We start from the raw sequence: 20,118 nt of genomic DNA, 5'->3' as shown, positions 1-20,118 counted from the left end.
CACTAGCTCACTGTGTATAAATTGTCCCCGAATTCTTAAACGAAAAGTTCCCAAGTTCGATGGATCAGACAGCGGGGTTCCATTGAATGCCACCTCCTTTCCCAAATTTAATACCCCGTGATTACTTAAATATAAATCCTTCATCTTTTATCCTTAAAGAATTGTAGTGGATTTTTTAGGGTTTTAGGTGTATCAGCAACTTAGGTGCTCTTGCACCGTATATGATGTCTATAAATTGTGTGTGTTCTATGATCAATTTTCTGTTTGCTGGACGAAAACCCTGAATTTCCAGGAGGAAAAACATGCTACTCTCTAAAAATTCAGAGGCATTTTTATTGGTGAAAAAACCTATAAAACTCCTGTGGTCATTTTCGAGATTCGAACCCAGACCTTTTCTGCCCCGTGTGGGGAGGATGGTGATTATACCAACTGTCTACTCACGAGGGCTCCTTCAAGGATAAAGTATTTAGTAATAAGCGCCGGTAGCACAGCGGTTATAATCGCAGTCCTCCCCACACCAAGTAGAAAAGTTCCAGTTTCGAATCCTGTCAATAACGTGAGGAACTTTTATGGTCTTTTCTCACATCATGGATAGCTTCAGTCGTTTAGAATATGAGGACATTTCTGAGGAATGTGCCTTGCTTCCAAACGACCATAATTTTGTAAACACCAAAATGGTAGCTATATTGAATAGCTGTTGTACTTTTTTTGTTTTCTAAATAAATGTATTTCTGTTGCGCTAGTTACTAAAATATATATTTACAATAGCGTTTTTATTTACAATCAAACATGTTTCCTTCCTTATGGACTTGCACTCTATATATTTTACTCACTTCATTTGCCCATATCTTCTAAAAATTTGACCAATCCTTCTTTGAATTTATTCAAAATATTCACTTCCCCACACACACCACATGGCATTTTATTCCAATAATAAATTATGCTCTAGCTGAAGGAAATTATTCGTACATCTATCCTGAAACCTTGTATATATATCATTCAAGAAAGAATAAAGATACCATTAGAACTTAGGTTACTCAAACCATTTAGTGCTTAAACACCCAGTCAGATCTCGCAGTTTCCAGATGCTGCAGTTTACAGAACTCGGTCTTTCTTTAGGAGTACCGTTTCTGCCCCGACTAATCTTAAATTTTTAATCTTCTCTGCACCCTTTTAAACAGGTCTTTCCTAAAATGTGCTTCCAGTTCTGTATGTAGTACTCTACCTAACCATTGGCTTATAATCCTCCTTGTAGTGAATGGCAAAATTCCTGTATATCATTATTTTTCCTGGAAGAGAATTCAAACTTACAGGTCTGTAATTATGTACTTCGCTCTTAGATCTCATTTGCGAACAGAAGATACATTCACACATCTCAAATGTGTAGGTGTGTAGGAATATTCGCTAAATCCAAGGGTTCTCTGCTAATTGTGATTACAGGGTTTCTGTTTTCCCATTTTTACCTATTTCGTTGCTTCTTTTAATACAACTGGATATAATCCATCATTCCCAAGTGCCTTATTTACTTCTACCTTCAACAACTTCCATTTCTTTCCTAAGTATGCAAAGAATTCTTGGCTACTTTTCTTTGCATTCTTAGCCAAGTATTTCTCATAATCTTCCTTAACTTTTCTACCCCCTCAGTGACCTGATTGAAGATTAATTCGTACATGCTGTAGGAGTCCATGTTTATTTATAATCATCCCACGCATTTTTCTTCTCCCACGAATCTCATCAGTTCATTTGAGATACATCCATTTAGGTCTAAACCTTGAACTGTATCTTCACTTAAAGCTTATTAGTTTCTATGAATAATCCCCTGAATGCTTCCCATTTAGAATTTGCAGTTGGTAACATTATCTTGTCCCCCACTGAAAGGATTTAAAAACTATCATCACTCTAATCGCTTTCACGAACGAAAAATCCTTTCTTCTTACCTTGACAGTAGTTACATCTTTAAGAAAATCTCAAATCAATGAACTGTGATCACTGCCAACTAGTGGTTCTTATATCTGCAGATTTTTACTTGAATGAATAATCACTGCTGATAATCAGATTAAGAGTATTACTCTCTCTTGTTGTCCCTCTAACCTACTGGTATAGAAAACAGTCATCCAATAAATCCACAAAAGTCTTGCTAGTCTGTGAGTGATCAACCTACAAGTTAGATTCAATATCTGGCAAGTTCAAGTCCCCCATTATAAGACATTCTGATTTACTGGCTTTGTTATTCGCTGTACTCATTTAAAAAAACTGCCAATATTTAATGTTACGATTTTATTCTTTAATATAGTGTGCTTCTGATAATTTGTTGACTACTGTACCCATTAACTTTTTATTGCAGAGGCTGACTGTAAATCTGAGAATGAAGAGAAGGAAAAATCCGAAGGTAAAATATAAAATAAATTAGCTTTCATTTCATATTTAATTTCTGTTATTTTAAAATGTTGAATAAAAATTATAACATCGGTTTCAATTGTCCAACGATTAATGAAATTTTAATTTATTCCGTTTTCGGAATTTTAGGGCCGGCTTCAAAAAAAAATAGAGACGATGAGGAAGATGAGGGCAAACAGTCGGGAAGTGATTCTGATCCAGAACCCCGTAAAGTAAGTCTTCACCTTCCTTTCATATTGTCCTTTACATTCACTTTAAATATAAATACGATGTGGTGGTGCTGTCAGTGATGTTAACTGAAACGAATTTATTCACTGGAATCGCACACTGGTATTTAAATGATTTGCGCTACTGCCGTAAGGTTTTTGATCTTGATCATTTGTTAATAATTGGTTAATAATCGGTTTTAAGCTCTCTTGGTTGTTTTTGGCTAGGGACCGCTTTACTCAATAAATGGGGGGGAAAATGCCATTTCACAGCCCATCTGCCAAATTCTTTAGATCTTTTTGCATTAGCTTACCTTGATTACTGTCATTAACCAACCTACCAAAATTAGACATTAAGCCTCGTATATATATATATATATGTCCCTCATCAATATTGTTAATAAATATAGAAAACAATAATGGGCCGAGCACTGAACCCTGGGGGCTCCGCTAAATTAGTCTACGAACAGCAGTGTCCATTCATAACTACTCTCTGTCATCTCCCATTCGACCATCCCCTTATCCATAGCAGTAATTTGCTGAAATTTGTACAGAAATCTTTTATGTTAAACGCTATCAAAAGCTTTCCTGAAATCCAAGTATATTATATCAAAATAATTTTTTGCCTTCAGTTTCTTTGTTACTGCATAATAGTATCCAATCAGATTGGTTAAATAAGACCTCCCCTTAACAAGTCCATGCTGTGACTACAGTATAATTGCATTCCTGTCTAGGTGGTCCTGCGTTACTTCTTTAACCAGGGACTCCGTTATTTTCCCTGGAACAGAATTTAAGCTAATAGTTCTGTAATTACTCATATCACCCTTATGCGAATTGGAGATACATTGACAAATCTCCAGTCCATAGGAACCTCCTACGAATCCAAAGATTCTCTCATAATTATGGCTAAATGTTTGCTTACCTCCTTTGCTGTCACCCTTAATGTAGTTGAATAGATCCCATCCATCCCCATTCGCCTTTTTTATATTTAACTTCAACAATTTCTCTTCCACTTTCCTCTCAGTTATCACAAAATCATTTATCCCCCTGTTAGATTTTGAAATACTTCTGGCATTCCCCTCCCTAAAGAATTCCTCATGTATGAATGTAGGTGCAAAATACCTATTCAGCTTGTCAGCAATCATTGACATCAAGCGACCCAATATGATTGACATCTCCAAAAGGATGGAGATGTGAATCATATTGGAATGTATCTCCAATTCACAGAGGGGAATAAAGGCCATATTAAAGCCATCCCTATTAAGGATGGCCTTAATATGGCAGTTTTATTCCCCTTCGTGACTTGACTGTAGACTAATTTGTACTTCATGTAATTTTTAATGTGTAAAAATCTTTACTGAATATTATTTCAAAATTATTCTTTTCATCCAGTTCCTTTGTTACCACCCCATAACAGATAATCAGATTGGTCAGACAAGATCTTCCTTTAACAAATGCATGCTGCGATTTATATATAACTCGGTTCCTATCAAGATGATTCCGCATTACTTCTTTAACCATTGACACCATTATTTTTCCTGGAACAGAATTCCAGCTTACAGGTCTGTAATTATGTACTTCGTTCTTTGATCTCCATTTATGAACAGAAGATACATTCACACATCTCAAATGCTGAAGGAATTTTGTGTGAATGTATCTTCTGTTCATAAATGGAGATGAAAGAACGAAGTATCACCTTTTGTGCCTTTAAAAATGATAATTGCTCTACAACATTAACTTTTTCCTCTGGCTGACATACCATGGTCTTATTACGCCTATCCTTTTTGCACAATATATTTCCTTTTTCCCTGACAATAAAATCATAGATTATCAGTTATCTCCTGTGGGATTAGTTCTTTCTAACGTTGGGATTGCTGCTCTGTTGTCTGATGCACGATCCTACACTTGTAAGTTAAGTCATTCCCAATCATTGAGGTGGGGAGATGAGATCATTAATACGAACTTCACGAAATGATCAGTCATGGTGGCAGATTAGTACTGGATAGCCAACATCAACGAATATTCAGTGGGGTTGAGATCGGATGAGTTGATTGCGCAGGAAAGAGGACCAAGTCTTCTGAATCTTCTTATAGTGGAGGAACCATAAAACCATAAAAAGATTATGCCCATTATACGGTCTTATCTGGACTCTTTTATGGACTTGCACGGAAATTTTTGAAATGTCATAGACCTCATGGGTAGATTGAAGGGAAATGGGTTTTTTGATTGACAATGGACCTGTGTATAGGTTTTTGATTTAAATACCCCCCAAAGGTATTGTTGGATGGGATGGCCATTGCACAAAACAGAAGGAACTGGAAAGTTGATGGAGAGGCCTTCATCCTACAGTGGATTTAAAATGGATGATGATGATGAAGAGTATTGTGGGTATTGGAAAACTACGATAATATTGAAAGAAAAATATGAAAGTTTCTGTTTCATCCTCGGCAATCTGTACTATTTCTCAAAAAATAATAAAGGATTTTTAACAGAGCTGTTGCATTCCAGTCAGTGACTCGAGTGACAGGTTTTGCTAATGGAGGCTCTTTCTAAATACTATTTTAAAACTTAAAAAGCTTTTTTGATGACTTGGGGCGAGCCTCATTTGATATTATAATAGATTAAGTTAACCTAAACTACCCAGATGTACTAGAAACACAATACGTATGGAAAACCAAAAAGAAATCTTTCCTTTTTTTTTCGATCTGCGTCATGGCCTGTTTATTAGCATTAAGTTTCGTTGTTGGTTGATCAACAACTTACTTTTATATTTAGCAGATAATCTTCACATACAATGGGTTTTTCGACATGGATATTCATTACTTTACTTCTCTTAGGCAGTTTAGGGAAGACACTAATGGACATCAAAAATAAAAGTAGTATGTGATTAATGGGCTAACGTGATATCCAGTCTGTCTCAAAAGTATCAGATACACAAAAAAGAAAAGAAAAGCAAGAGATCTTCTTCGAAATATATTTTATCTGTTGAACGGTTACTCAAAGATGCATTATATGGGTTATTGTCTCAGAAGATGCTGCTATTATCCTTTAAGGAAAAAACAAAATTCTTATAAGAAGATTGAAAGATATTAAAAGGATATTTTATGTAGAGGAATAACGATCTCGATGGAGTAACCGTATATGGTTTTTCATCCAGAAAAACCATGCAGACCACCACAGCGTATTCATTTTGTACCATGTAAGTATTTATGTAGGGTTTATTAACTCTTATTATAAGTATCACATTCCCTTAGGTTGTTCATTTTGAAATTCGTGATTTAAAATGGCAGAACGTGATCCAACATGTCTAGTGCTAATATTACTGAATAATAAATGTTTGATTGCTATAAACGGTCTTTGCATAAATCTGTCATTCGTCTACTCAACTTGTTAAAAGAGGAGCAAAAGTATTTTGTATACAAACAAGATATTTTTTCTTACTGTGTTTCTCTACATTAGTGATGCGTTTGTTTATAAAGCGGGTGGCCAAATAAACGTGAAATCGGAGATTTACATCATTAAGTCGTTTGGCGAACGAATCAGCACATAAGAGGTGCCGTTTTACAGCGATGTTCCCGCCTAACTAGAAGACCAGGGCCCAGCTTCACGTCTGGGCGATCGTAGCACGAGAGGAGACAGAAGGTTGTTAAATGCCGCTTAAAAAAGCCAGAAACGAAAACGGCATCGTGTGGTAGTGTCCTTTGATTAATTAGACAACACGGCTCTGTTCCAGACAAGAAGATCGAGCCATTGTTTCCCGGACTCCTCCATCGGTGCCAGGGATGTGTTTAGGCTGTTTCTTTGGCGGTAGCCACCAATCACAGACAGGCTTCTGAAATCATGACAGACGCGTAGTTGAGAGCGCCTCTTGCGGGAGAAAAGACTGACAGTTGGCGGAGAAGAAAATGCTCGGTCTAGTGGGTTGGGAACTTTTGATCGGAAGCAGTCTGCAAGCTTAGTGCTATGCTGAGGTGGTTCAGAGATCGGGAAACATCAGTGACGCGCTTCTGGTGGTGCCAGACAGGATCGCCAATTTAGACACTCAACGAGATTAGTGAGGTAGAAGATTTCGAGTCACGATGCTCTACAATGTACCATATTACAACTACACCCCGCTGTCCCACTACATTCAGGTAAGGCTTGTGTACTTATGCGATTGTTAATACACCTAAAAAGGAGTCTTAACGGTGTTGGTAGGGGTAAGAGTACGAAGGAGAGCAGCAGTTAATGGTTACCAACAAGATGTACCACTACCGGTAGAAAATGGAATGCATAAACTTGGTGACCGACTCATTTCATTGACCAGTAGTAACATAATTCTTAGCACTTTTTTCTTTCTAAGTTCATTGCCCATGTATAGTCGTAATGGCGTATTCCGTTGGATCCTACTATCCACAACTTTGTAAAACCAAACATGTTTCCCAACCAGAAGCGGAGGTCAGTTGTCAGTGCAACTGACAGTTCTTTAAATAATTTGTGTTTTGAATGTTCCGTTGAGCAGAAGACCTTACATGTAGTTATGCCCCTAATATTAAATTTTTAAATGTCCCTGTGTGATAGTTGATGTTATTAAGACACCAAGAGCCGCTGCTTGCAAGCGAAAGTTTGTAGTAACAATCAGGAGAGATTATCTATTCAGGGTTTGTGGTACTTTAAACTGGCTACCGAAACAAACACACAAGGGAGGAGGGGGGCACAAGAGAGCGAGGCCACCTGCATGTCCTTTGTCTTGGTGTTGGTGACAGGCTGACGACCAGAGATCGGAGCGAAGGTAAATAGACGGAACTGCGCGATTACCTGGGTAGTTACTGAGGAGCTTTGTTCTAACCCCTGTAGTGGACCCAGACGGCTTAGACTCAGCCGTCCAGTACGATAGAAGCCATAATAGCACCCACTCGTTTCCGTGTCCATAATCTATACATTTTGACCACAGTGGCTCTTAATATCCTTCTCTTGACGCTGCTGAAAATTGTAGCACCAAATTCCCTTCTATCTATAAAGACCCGCAGTTGTAGAGACTTCGTTAAAGCCTTTTTTGGAAAGATTATTTTGTATCTAATAAGACAAAAACTGCTTTCTTATGAATAAAGCTAAAAGGATACTCCCCCTCACGATCCATCTGCACTTGTATTCATGCTTACTGTAAAAATTAGAAATTTCTAAATAAAAATGAGTACATCACTAATAAAACTCCTAACTACTCTTAACAAACTAACTACGAAGATCACCAAGAGCTATATCTGGGTAGTGATCAGAGCTAAGTTCGAATATCGGCAATCATGAGAGGAATTTTATTGGCTTTTTACACAACGTGGCTGAGTTCGTTAGACCTAGTCGAGAGTCGCATGGTTTTCTCTCCCGGAAACAGCGGCTTTTCATCCATCAAATTGGCTGAAGAATACACGCAGGTACAGACAGTATATAGTTGCTTAGGGCGCTTAACACACACAATCCATTTAAGAAGCCTTTAAAAAATTCTCCAGTCTCCCACAGAATTTGAATCCTGGCTTCTCTAAATGAGTGATAAGTGGCGAGCCCACAACGTGCTGTCACGAAGTTGGATACATTTATGTTAATGTATTTCAAAACTCTCTTTTCGTGTTGATAATTAAAAGCTGGATTTTATTTTATTAGTGGGTCTTTATGGTGATCAATATATTATAATATTATATAGGATAAAAGTCCTTATTTTAATCTTGATGAGGTACCAATAAAGAACATGTCGGGGTAATGGGAAATCCAAATGGGGTGAAACTTTCCCTTTTGAGGGGAAGGTGACCACTGTGAAACACTCCTGGTTTTCAAGGCACACGAATAAAATGCTAAATTTCATTCAGATAGATACCTTTTATGGTCAAAATGTCTACCATTATTGGGACACTGTTATCTGTGACTGTTTCATAGCATACTGATGTAAAAGTGTGCATATTGGGATCTGTCACCACACTCAATGTTAAACGTCGTTGGTTTCTCCGATGTCCGATCTCCTTGAGGTCAAAGTTCGCCTATCTCGTTTTAAATCTCGGAAACTGGAGAGGTGAGGCGGTAACTTGTATTGCCCACAACTTCTCCCCCCAACCAAGGCGAGGTGGTAGATGACTGCTTCTTTGGGGGGATGTTGATTGTTGAATACCACAAGTAAACCGATGGAAGAAAGATTGTCCCTCTGGGTACTGAACTTATACAAAAAAAAATAAAAATTTAGTCCCTGTTTTCACTCAAGGTTTTCAAAATCTCTGCTTCTTTTCTCTAACATTTTATTAAGTTTATCAAGATAAACTTCGTACATGACGTTTGGCCAGCCATAATACTATACTTTTAATATGCAACCAACGGTTCGGTTGAAGTTTATGGAGTGTCTTGGAATTAAAAAATAAATATTTATATATAAATTGTGACAAAAATAGTCTCTTGATTTGTAGTCTGTCGTCTATGTATACGAGAAAGAGTTCAGAAGACAGCTGGAAGTGTCTGTTTTCATCAACGATTAGTTCATTGATTTCAAGGTGCAATACCCCGTCTGTAGTACACAAAATGGATCGACCAACTGGCGTCGACAGCGATCTCTAATATCATGAAGTTTTCTTGTCAAAAAAGCTTCACGATATTTTAAGGTACCATGCTGTACGAAGGTCTTATTTCTTTCTGGGGTTTGCTAAGGGAAGAGGCAGTTACAGCGTCCTTTCTGACTTGAACATCCCTAAAAGTTGACAGCTGTAAGGCTCCCGACAGGCGTCAACGTCAAGCAACCACCCTGAACCCTCTTGTATTTCCTTTGCTACTGTGGTGACGTCATCATTGGGATAAATGTCTGCATGTCACAAGAACCACTGTAGATCTGAGAAATGGGAGCCATTTTTCTATCGCGGGACACTGAAAAAAAAAACGAAAGTTTATCGTGTGGAGGGAATGTTAAGACACCTTTCTCAAAACCAAGGGATCTTGGCCTAGCTAAAAATATCGCCCTAATTGGAAGATTCATTTCTACTCGTACGATAAGGTCTTATCTCTTTACAAAGTCCTTAATGGGGTCTGTTTCGATTAAGTAACCGAACGCGCTCTTCTCATTTAACCTACTTAGGTCTGGTTGTCGTCACATACCAGACATGACGAATGGAGCTACCGGAGGTGTCTTCAATTGAAACACAATATCGATAGACTGGTATAACCTTACAGACCTGAAGAGATTGTAAACTTTGGAGTATTCTGAGTTGTTACAAAAGGGCAACAAAACTCAAACGTTTTACCTTGTTTAAGATTGGGAGCAACAAAACTTCAATTTCCTTGTAAGGCTCTTAGTAATCAATTACTCTAAAGCTCGTGGTAACCACTTATGTGAAAAATTGTTTCACTTTGCAGTTGTTTACTTAAAACAAATCAATCTCAAATAGAAACTGCGTGTATTGTATTTGTATATATATATGTTTTATCACCAACTTCAATGATTGCAGTCACCTTCAAAGATGAAATGAATTTTCTGTTTATACTCTTGGACGGACATGTAAGGCCAGACGAGTTTAGAAGATAGAGAATATAAGAACGTTAGCAATCGCATGAGCTCGAAACCTGGTCAACTCAAATGCGTCTAATACTGTACTTTACGTACTTCCCCGTTGACCATTCAACTACATTAACACTTACTCTCATTCTACTCTCCTTTTTTGATATCAAAGGATTTATCCATATGAATTTGTGCATCCACAACAAACAACATTTACAACAACGTATTCATCGGAATCTAAATCTTTGTATGGACAAACTATTATGGTCGATTTGCCTGTTTTGCTGGACGAAAAAACTTTGCTATATACGCCTGAGACCGACTTCCTCAACCATAGAGTGAAAAAAAGCCCAATAAAGTTCTTAGCGTCATCCACACGATTCGAACCCGGGCCTTTTCCACCTGGTCTGGGGAGGACGGTGATCATACCACTGTGCTACTCGCGCAGACTTCTTTGCATGGACAAGTAGATTTTGCAGATTTCACATATCTTTTCTAGTAATAGCAATTAATGAATGATGTTGCAACGTCTACGCTGTGCTATTCTGATCTTTTTATATTACCATAACTGAAAAACTCCTTTTTTCCTTTTGTCTGGTTGATTGTTGTGCGTGTGTTCTGTGATTGATTTGCTGTTTAGTGGAACCCTGGCTTCCGGGAGATAAAATCATGCTTCTCTCACCTCAGACCGACTTACTCAGCCACTTTGTGAAAAAGGCCCATAAAAATTCCTCCGTCATTCACGGGATTCGAACTCAGGTCTTTTCCGCCTGGTATAGGGGGAGATGTGAAATTTTACGAACTGTGCTACCCACCAGGCCCTTTTATATCTAACTTAGAACTGTAGATAGCATCACCTGTGGATACCCAATAAGATAATCCTCCCAGTTGTACAACAAGAAAATATAAAACCAGCCATTTATGGAAGATTTGCTTCTATGTGACTTGTCCCTTGCTCTGTTGGGAAACTACTTTTCCGAGAATAATCAATGACATGATTCTCCAGTCAATTATTCGCTTTACTGCATTTTATTCCTTCAACTCCCAGGACTGCTTGCAGATATCTTGAACTGACCTGATACTATACAGTCATAGACATTATCTTTTTTAGGTTAGGTTAGTAAAATCTGATTCGGGTCTGAAATTGGCCAAAGAAATCTTATTAATTACAGCGAAAAAAATTCAGTAGTTTTGTGATTATATTCTTCTCTATGAATTAATTTGGCAAATGTCCGTAATCAGTCGTAAAAACCAACCAAAGAAGTGTAGGCTCCGAAGTTATTCCATGATGATTGTTTCATCTACACTCAGTGATCATTGAGTTGATCCTCTACATATACAAGTTACTTAGCTGTCAACTTTCACATCCCAAGACTATTCCATCCGTAATGGACTATGCCGCACACTCAGACGTATTGGGTTCTATAGCAGGCGACCCAAGGATCACCCTCTCCTCACCACTGATCATTGTTGACGGAAAATGCTGTGGTGTCAACAACGCGCTGGTTGGACACTGGAGGACTCGAAACGAACGTGGTCAGATGAGTCCAAAAACCTGGTTCAGCATGCCGACGGACGCCTTTCTGCGTGACTCAATCAACACGAGTCCACCAACTCATCGTGCATGGCGCCCACTTTCCAGGCAGGTGGTGGTGGTGGTTGCGTAATATGGGGCATGTTTTGCTGCCAAATACTAGGGCTTTGGTGCATATGGACCAACATGGTGAAGTCTAGCGGCAGCTATTAGGAGACCATGTGCGCCCTGCCATGTTGCGTTTTTCCGAACAGAAACGGGATCTTCAAACTGCACCGAGTCATCGAGCCCGCACTGTTCATGAGTGGTTCGAGGAACAAAGTGAAGTTATCACCTATCCTGATTGGTCTCCAGCTTTTCCTGACCTTAATCCAATTGAACACCTGTGGAATGTTTTGGAATGAGAAGTGAGGATGTGTATGGACACGCAATTGATATCTATTCCGATGCTGGGGGAAGCTTTGCAAGCAGCATGGCTGCAGATTACCACGTCTTCAGACATCTAATGGAGTCAATCACTAGGCGAATAGCGGCTGTTAACCTTGCAAACAGTGACACAACACGGTATTAGTTAGGTGGCCACAATGCAGTGATTATTGAGTGTATATTATAAATTCGATTCATTGGTCACTACCACAGGACTATGGACACTCGTAAGCATATTCTGAACAATATCTTATAGGGTAAAAAAAATCATATTAGTGTTACTGAAAAAAACTTTTTGAGTAACTCTAATATGCTCTAAAAAATCCCATAAAAGTTCCATTCGTCATTGAGAGAATTCGAACTTCAGTCTTTCCCTTCCGGTGTGGAGAGGACAGTAATTAAGTCTGCATTATCATTCGTCATTCTGGGTTCGATACCTGCATTTTATACATCAAAAAAATCTATTCTCATAAATATATCGAACCACTCAGACTTAGTTTTCATCGCGGCACTTCCATGAAACATTAGACATCACTTAAGAAGTTCCAAAACCTTTCAGTTGAATATACACCATTCACTTAAGAGTTTTCGGATATCCCTCCAAAGGCAGGGATGGATGGCAGCTGCATATAAACACAGATTCACGTGTATTTTTAAATCGAGAACTATTGAAATCCTTCGATGTTCTAAAACAATCAATATATTTCTTCCATATTTTCTTCGTTCATTGCAATTCTGCAATCGTCTCTTGTAATGGGGGTCAGTTCTCCACTAAATATATAAGACGAAGAGAGATTTTAGAGATTTTTTCCCACACATCATTTATAAACCCACAAATTCTGTTGCAGCTTTTCTTTAAATATAAATGAATATAGTTTTGAATATAGATACTGTTCCTAGAAAATCTAGATTCAGTAAATATCATGAGTACACCCAAATAGGAACATAGTAATTCTCGAAGTAAATTTAAATGGAATTTAAAAAATTAGACAGCTTTTCCCATCAGTAATTACACGACGGGCCAATCTAGAGTCCTGACTCGAACTGATCGAACACCTCTGTGACGAACTGGAACGCCCGATCAAGGTGGGCTAATAAATCCATCTTCTTCAGCTGAACTGGTGACCACAGTTGTTGTTGGTTGTAATAGGGTTTTAGGAAGAGAATTAGCAACTAAGCCAATATTGCTCTGTATACTGTCTGTAAATTGCGCATGTTCTGTGGTCGATTTTCTGTTCGCTGGACGAAAAACCTGAGTTTCCGTGAGAAAAAACCATGCTACCATCGCCTGAGATCGACTAATTCAACCAAGTTCTGAAAATGGCCCATAAAAATTCCTCACGTCATTGACAGGACTCAAACTCAGGTCTTTTTTCATCCAGTGTGGGGAGGACAGCGATTCTACCAATTGTGCTACCCACTAAGGCCAGTGAGTTATCATATCTATAACCTGACTATAGTATCCTCCCGGAATATACTCAGAAACCAGCAATGTTGAATAAAATTAATTTATAACTATCGGCTTTCATATAATATAAACTCAGTCTTTATATAAAGACATTATGCAAAGGGCTATTGTCTTCCATAATAGTTCTTTGGTATTCTGCAGTAGAATTTAGTTCAAGCTCTGGGACAACTATATCAATTGTGGAATTTCAATTTTCTCAACCTAGGCGTATAGAAACCTGACCTTATTGGATAAACCTCTTGTCCATCAAGTGATTATGAATCTTTTTCAAAGATGATGCTTCATGTGAATCCTGTATCCTTTTCGAATGAAATAGGTCGCATGTGCAGTTGACGTATCCAATTGCACTTCATGAAGAATTATTAATGTTTGGTATTTATAATCCAGAATAAAAATCTTCAAAGATCTCTTCGAATTAAAGAAAAAATATTTTTGTTTCCACTAAGTTGTTTCACATATACACTAAAAAAACTAAATAAACAAATTTACTGAAGTAATGTACTGTACAATACAAGGACCGCAAAGCAAAAACAATTTTAACAGAATGGTAATTTTAACAGGTGGGTAACAGAATGTTTTAAATTGTAACATATTCGAAAGAAATTTTTTTCAGATTGATAGAGTCCATTATGTTTATGTAGCTGTCTACTTGCTTTTATTTCAGTATGTTGCTGTGTAGAAATTGTAGTATAGAATATAACATTTATTGAAGGTATGTAACCATGCAAGGTGTGGCAATAAAGTTCCTGGACTGGTGCAATAAAAAGAACACAAAGTGAAAGGCCCCAAAAATGTTTTTTTTTCCTTTTTAATTCAAAGTAATCAACTGATTAAATGCACTTATTACATCTTTCTAAAAGTTTCTGAAAAGAGTCGGAGAAGACGTCCAAAGAGATGATGTTGGCTTCTGCGGATACGTTTTAATTTATGTCCTCAACGTCCTGAAATCTTTTTTCCTTTGAGGGTAGTTTTCACCTTAGGAAAGAGGAAGAATACTGATGGTGTTGGATCGGGAGAGTAGAGTGGATCTGTACAATGCCATGTTTCGCCAGAAATGTCTTCACAACAAGTTTGGAATGGGCGGGGGGCATTGTTGTGAAACACCAAGCAACTAGCTTTCTCTCTAAATTGCGGCCTCCCCCGGGAAATGCACTTCAGTAGAGTTGGATACATCGTCTTGATTCTGGTCTTGTGGAAACGAAACTTTTTTGGGCCATGGTGATGATTATGAAGTCCACATGCTCTGATGCTTCGTCATTGGGTTGTACTGAATCACGCAACACTAATCTCCAGTGACAATACAGTCGAGGAAATTAGGATTTTTGACAAGTCTGGATGAAGTCTTCGCATGATGACTCTCTTCGTTGCTTCTGCTCATCCGGCTGTGTGGCACAAATTTTGCACAGATCTCGTCTCCTTATTCATATCCAACTCATTAGACATCATTCGGAAGGTCAAACGATGATCTCTTGCCACAGTTTCCCGAACTTTTGCAACTCTGTCCTCGTTTCGAGAGGCTAATGGACGCCCACTTCTTGGGTCATCGCGTTTTTCCTTTTCTAGGATGTACACGACGTGTACATCGTCTCATCCGCAGATATTTGAAAAGGCGTTTGTCTACCTGCCATTTAGTACGTATTGTCAATCAAAGCAGCAGTCTTCATTTCACATAACTAGGTTGATTGGGATGGTTCACTCCTTATTGGGCAATTTTGTCATCCAAAAAAAAAATCTTAACTCCTCCAGTACTGGAATTATACATTACTACTTCCAGGTTGTTATGAACCTCCGAGTTCTTTAATTCAGATCCGACCTCTAGTAATGATTCAAAGGAATGCCTTTTCGTGGTAATATTCTCCCAACACAACCGGTAAAGTTGCTGTACGTGCTAAAAAGGAAAACATAATCGGAAATTTTAAGATTGCAAAGGTGTTGCAAGCAAAATATCCTACGCGATCAATAAAGGTCCGGCTTACTGTGTGTCTCCTTATAGAATGGAGACCAAGACGGTTATTTTGGCCCTTATGCATCTTATATGTGCATCGCATACAAAATATGAATATGTTCTTGCAAATTCTACCCACTCAAAATAAACACGCCTCAGAAACTACAAACTCTCCTCATTGACGAGGTTAGACTCCATGTTCCTTACCAAAGAGTGACAGTTATTAACAGTATAGGGATAAACCCAGATGAATACTGCACAGCCAAACAAATTATGATATTAGGGTCCCCTGTAAATGATTACATCTACCCATATATTTATTTTGTCTGTAAATTGCGTGTTCTCTGGTTTGCTGGACGAAAGAAAAACGTTTCTGTGGGGGGGAGGCCTTGCTGTCTACGCCTGAGACTGACTAACTCAGCCACGGAGTGAAAAAAAGCCCACTAAAGTTCCTCGCATTATCGACGGGATTCGAACCGGGCCTTTTCCACCCGCTGTGGGGAGGGTGACGATACCACTGTGCTGCACGCGCAGACTGCAGAGCTAAACAGCAGAAATACAAAAGATTCACCATCACTAGTACGGAATCTTTAAAAAATCATTAATTATCTACATAAATCATAATCATTATCCACGCTCATCCCTTCATCAGGTAGTGAAAATTATTGCAGACTGATTTTTTTAGCATGGCCTCAGGTTTTAATATGATAAGAGATATAAGATGCAGAAGCGGGATGAAAACAATTTTACAAGGTATAGTAGCAATTGGGAGAATATTTTCGATCAACATTTTAACCCCTCAACGAAATTGTTTGTTTCTCGAATCATGTACAACTTGAGACTGTTATGTAGTGATAAAGACGCGTTATGAAGCACTTATCACTGCGGTAACATTTGTCTCTGTTCTCAAGAACTAACTCCATTATTTCCTCTCATGGTGAGGTTACCCAATAAGTCCATTGTGTTCACCCGGCCGGTGTTTCTCCGTGCGCTTCATTGACAAAGATGTCCTTCGAGCAAATCGGGACTGTACAAATAGGGAACCTTCCCCTCAGTAGTAGACTCCCCGAAGACAAACAAAGGGGGAGCCGCGGTGATGTTTGCAGACAAGGACGTTTATTGCCTTGCCATCCGAGGTACAGACCGAAGAAAGAAAGCATGGCTGCAGTCAAGGAGGTTGCGGACTGTGGTCCGTGTTTAGACCAACGGAGGGACTATCCCCACACGATTGCTAAATGGCCAACGGCAGTGTATGTGTGTGCGCCGTCCACCCCATGCTGATCACCTTGAATGTTCCCTAGCAGCACGCCACTTCAGGCCTCTTGACAGCCTTCTGATTACTTCATACAGTTCCGCTCAAACAGTACCGCGATGCGGAAGCTGAATAGGGTTGCCTGTTTTCTACCGTAGCGTACTACGGGAGTCTGCCTTTCCTTGCGCTTTTTTTTTTTTTTTTTTTCTTCCAATAGCAATCTCTGGCTGTACGTGTGTATTCTTTGGCCCTCGAGCGTTCGAAATCAAGCTTTCGTCGAGGATTACACGATCCCTTAGTTGTGGTAAAAACGTACACTCCAGATGGGTGTAAATCTAGTAAAATAAACTTCCCCGCAACTAGATTCATTGAATAGTGAACATTCTATAGAGGCAACCTCGGCTTTTCTTATTCGACTGGCTTAGTGGTCGTGAGGCAGTTCAATAGTGGAGGTCGTAGGCAAACGCGGATCACGCGAAAAATACTCCATTTGGTAGGTGAGTGACAGAAAGCCCATGTGGCTTACACAATGCAGTCAGCAGCGTGGAAGGTTTGATCTACTCGCTGCACTTCTTAACCCAGTTGTCCTCCCTTTTCCCCTTCATGCACACAACGAGACTTCATTTCTGTTCGTGTTCTGTCATATTACTGACCCGTATATTTGAATGGAAGAGGAAACTCAAGAAGGGGAAATTCTGATTGCCTTTTACCCCTAGATGTCACCTGACTTACTACAGAGGAAGTATTTCTAATATCTCATTAATTTTTGGGAAAAATAGGAAAATATAAGGTCTGACAATGAATTAATCAGCTTATTTCTTTAAAAAAATAGAAAAAAAATTATTATTATTGGGTCTAGTCAACTTTCAAAGTATTCTTCTTCTTCTAACTTGACTCTATCGTGTTTGCAAACATTGCTGAAAATTATTTTCTGTCTTCACTGATTCGAAATCAGATTCCTTCAAGGAGCTTTTGAAATATGTAAACATGAAAAAAGTATTGGAAAGAAATCGATTTAAATAAAGATAATTTTATTTTCTTTAAAATTCTTCTCTACAGGATTAGTCTTTGAGGTGGTATCATACGATTCTCGAGTGAGAATCGTATGATACCACCTCATAGGATCAGAGGAATTAGAAGATACAGAATACAAGGAGATAATTACATTTAACGGTCAGAGAGTTGACAAGGATTAGCTCAAATGAGTGTACTACTGTATCCTCACTTCTGACCATTCGGCTACTTCGGGCCTTCTACTGTTTGTATGAAGAGTTCATTCCAGTTTTAAATGATTCATCCATAACAAGAGGCCAAAATCACTTCGAGTGGTTTTCTGTGGCTGTCCTGGTAGCAATTTATTTTCTAAATTCCTAATTATGGAAGCTCTACTTTCCTCCCGGTCGGCAGAGCACTGCTCACTCTCTCTCTGGTTACCTTTCAGCCGCCATCAGGGAGCAATAGATCACGATCGCTCTTGCCGGAGACCAGGTCGGCGTTAACTTCCCCGTATTCCACTGCTCTGGAACTCTCCGAGGGATTTTAAATGAGTACTTATTTGGATTAAATTAATAAAAGCAATCAGTTTTTTTCTCCCTCTTCTCTGGCGTTTACCACGTGAATGAGGAGTTTGCTCGTTTGCACATGTAATAGCCTCTCACGGGAGGGAGGTTGGATTCATTAGGGTGCCACGCGACTGTGGACAGTGCCTGTGGCTGTTGTTACGGAGCACTCTCGTAGGCTGGTTACCGGAGAAGGAATTTCCACTTCATTAAGCAGAAAAACCAAGAGATACAGTTCATGTTCCTCTATGAGATGTGGTAGCTTATGACCAGTTGAAGCATATCGAACGCTTGAGGGCTGTTGAACACATTTTGTTAGAAAAATTAAGTGGAAAATTCAGTTTTATTTCTCTGTTAGCGTTCATGAATGACTTTTTGGAGAACCTCTGCCATTCACAGTCCTTTTTCTACCAGTTAACTATATGCCATTTTCGTGGGAGTTAAGCACCAAGGAGTTTCTCCTAAGATGAACTTATTCTAAATTCGCCTTGAGAGCTTAGTGGAAGATAAGTAAAAATAAATAGATTCAATTAGAAACGTAATATCAATTACATTCATGTAATTGATATTACGAATATCTCCTGACACTACTATTAATACCTAATTATCCTAATTCAAGATAATTAGTAGTACTATTATAGTGGCTAAATGATGCAAGGAAACGAACTTTTGCTGCAACTGCCAAATAAAGGGTAAAAATCTACCATTCATACCTTCCCTGTTGCAAAAAAAAGAGTGGGTATTCAATTTAGCTTTGAACTTTACCAGCCACTCTTGGTCAAGTTGATAGACCACTGTACCACTTAGCCTAAAAGTAGTCATCATGAGAGCCTTCTGTTCCTCCCAAAAATTTCTATTTGAACTCCCAAATTACTCTCTCTTCTACCATTGGATATATACACTTCCCTCGTTCTTTCTACTGATTCCCTTCAGGGCTTTACATACCTCTAACAGCCCCCCCCCCCTAGGATGTCTGGTTACTAAACTTTGCATTCTGCACCTTTTATGTCATTCTTCATTTTACGACAGCTGCACCCCTCAGAAATCTGGTTTTCCTTCTTTGAACTCTTTCTAGAGTTCTGTCTTTCTTCAAGCATTACCTCTAGATCTAAACAAAATATCCTCAATGAATTCTCACCATTGTGTTATGTAAATAATCATTGACATTCTTTTCCGTATTTGTGAAGGTCCTTTATATCATAGAAGGGATATCATGTGCCTTCGTCCCAGGCCATCACCTGCCGTAGCCGAGTGGTCAGGAGCGGGAGTGCAGTAGCACACGCTCTTTGAGTAGACCGGGGTTCAAGCCCCTGACTGCTAAATACGGTTCATCTGCCAACCCGCACTGGACCAGCGTGGCAGATTATGGTTCATTTCCCTTAGCATGAATTGTTGAAGAGGCTTCCATCCTGCAGTAGGTTGATAATGGCTGCAGTTTACTTTTACTTTTTGTTACTCCTAACTTGTAACTCCTGGATTTCTTCACTCACAGCCTGGTAAGAGAAAGTTTTACGATTTAAAATGATATGTAATATGTTTTAATCTGTAAAAAATATCAAGACATGGGGAGACTCTAAACGTAGAGGGTTGTCGACATTTATAGTTCCTTTTTATGGAGTACGCGGTTTGGGGGCTTGGTGTTTGCTAAAATTTCAGCACATTTCAATAGACATTTATGGTGGAAAAACTGCTCGCCGAGACCGAATAACTTGGCCACGATGCCAAAGAACAAAACCTTAAACGTTTCTTCTGCCTGGACGAGATTTGAACTTTTCCCACTTTTCACATGGAATGGAATTCTTTTAATTTTGTAAAACAAAACTAACTGAA

At 38.8% G+C, this 20,118-nt stretch overlaps 1 protein-coding gene across 4 annotated transcripts in view; it reads left to right on the top strand.

The window, feature by feature from the left end:
* eya (eya transcriptional coactivator and phosphatase 2) overlaps positions 1-20,118 on the top strand; it is a 257,430-nt gene that overhangs the window by 52,567 nt on the left and 184,745 nt on the right. For 2 of the 4 annotated variants that reach the window (XM_090371236.1, XM_090371235.1), the window contains exons 3-4: positions 2,345-2,389; positions 2,527-2,609. In XM_090371236.1, the coding sequence (XP_090227362.1) occupies positions 2,345-2,389; positions 2,527-2,609 (128 nt within the window). Of the gene's footprint in view, positions 1-2,344; positions 2,390-2,526; positions 2,610-6,525; positions 6,737-20,118 lie in introns of those variants that run through there. The other 2 variants (XM_090371240.1, XM_090371238.1) reach the window with 1 other exon arrangement.

This window comes from Mastigoproctus giganteus, chromosome 4 (assembly GCF_048544385.1).
Source record: "Mastigoproctus giganteus isolate SK-2022 chromosome 4, ASM4854438v1, whole genome shotgun sequence".
In the NCBI taxonomy this organism is placed as follows: domain Eukaryota; kingdom Metazoa; phylum Arthropoda; class Arachnida; order Uropygi; family Thelyphonidae; genus Mastigoproctus; species Mastigoproctus giganteus.
The sequence above is the reverse complement of the archived record's forward strand: the minus strand, read 5'-3'. Positions and strand labels throughout refer to the sequence as shown.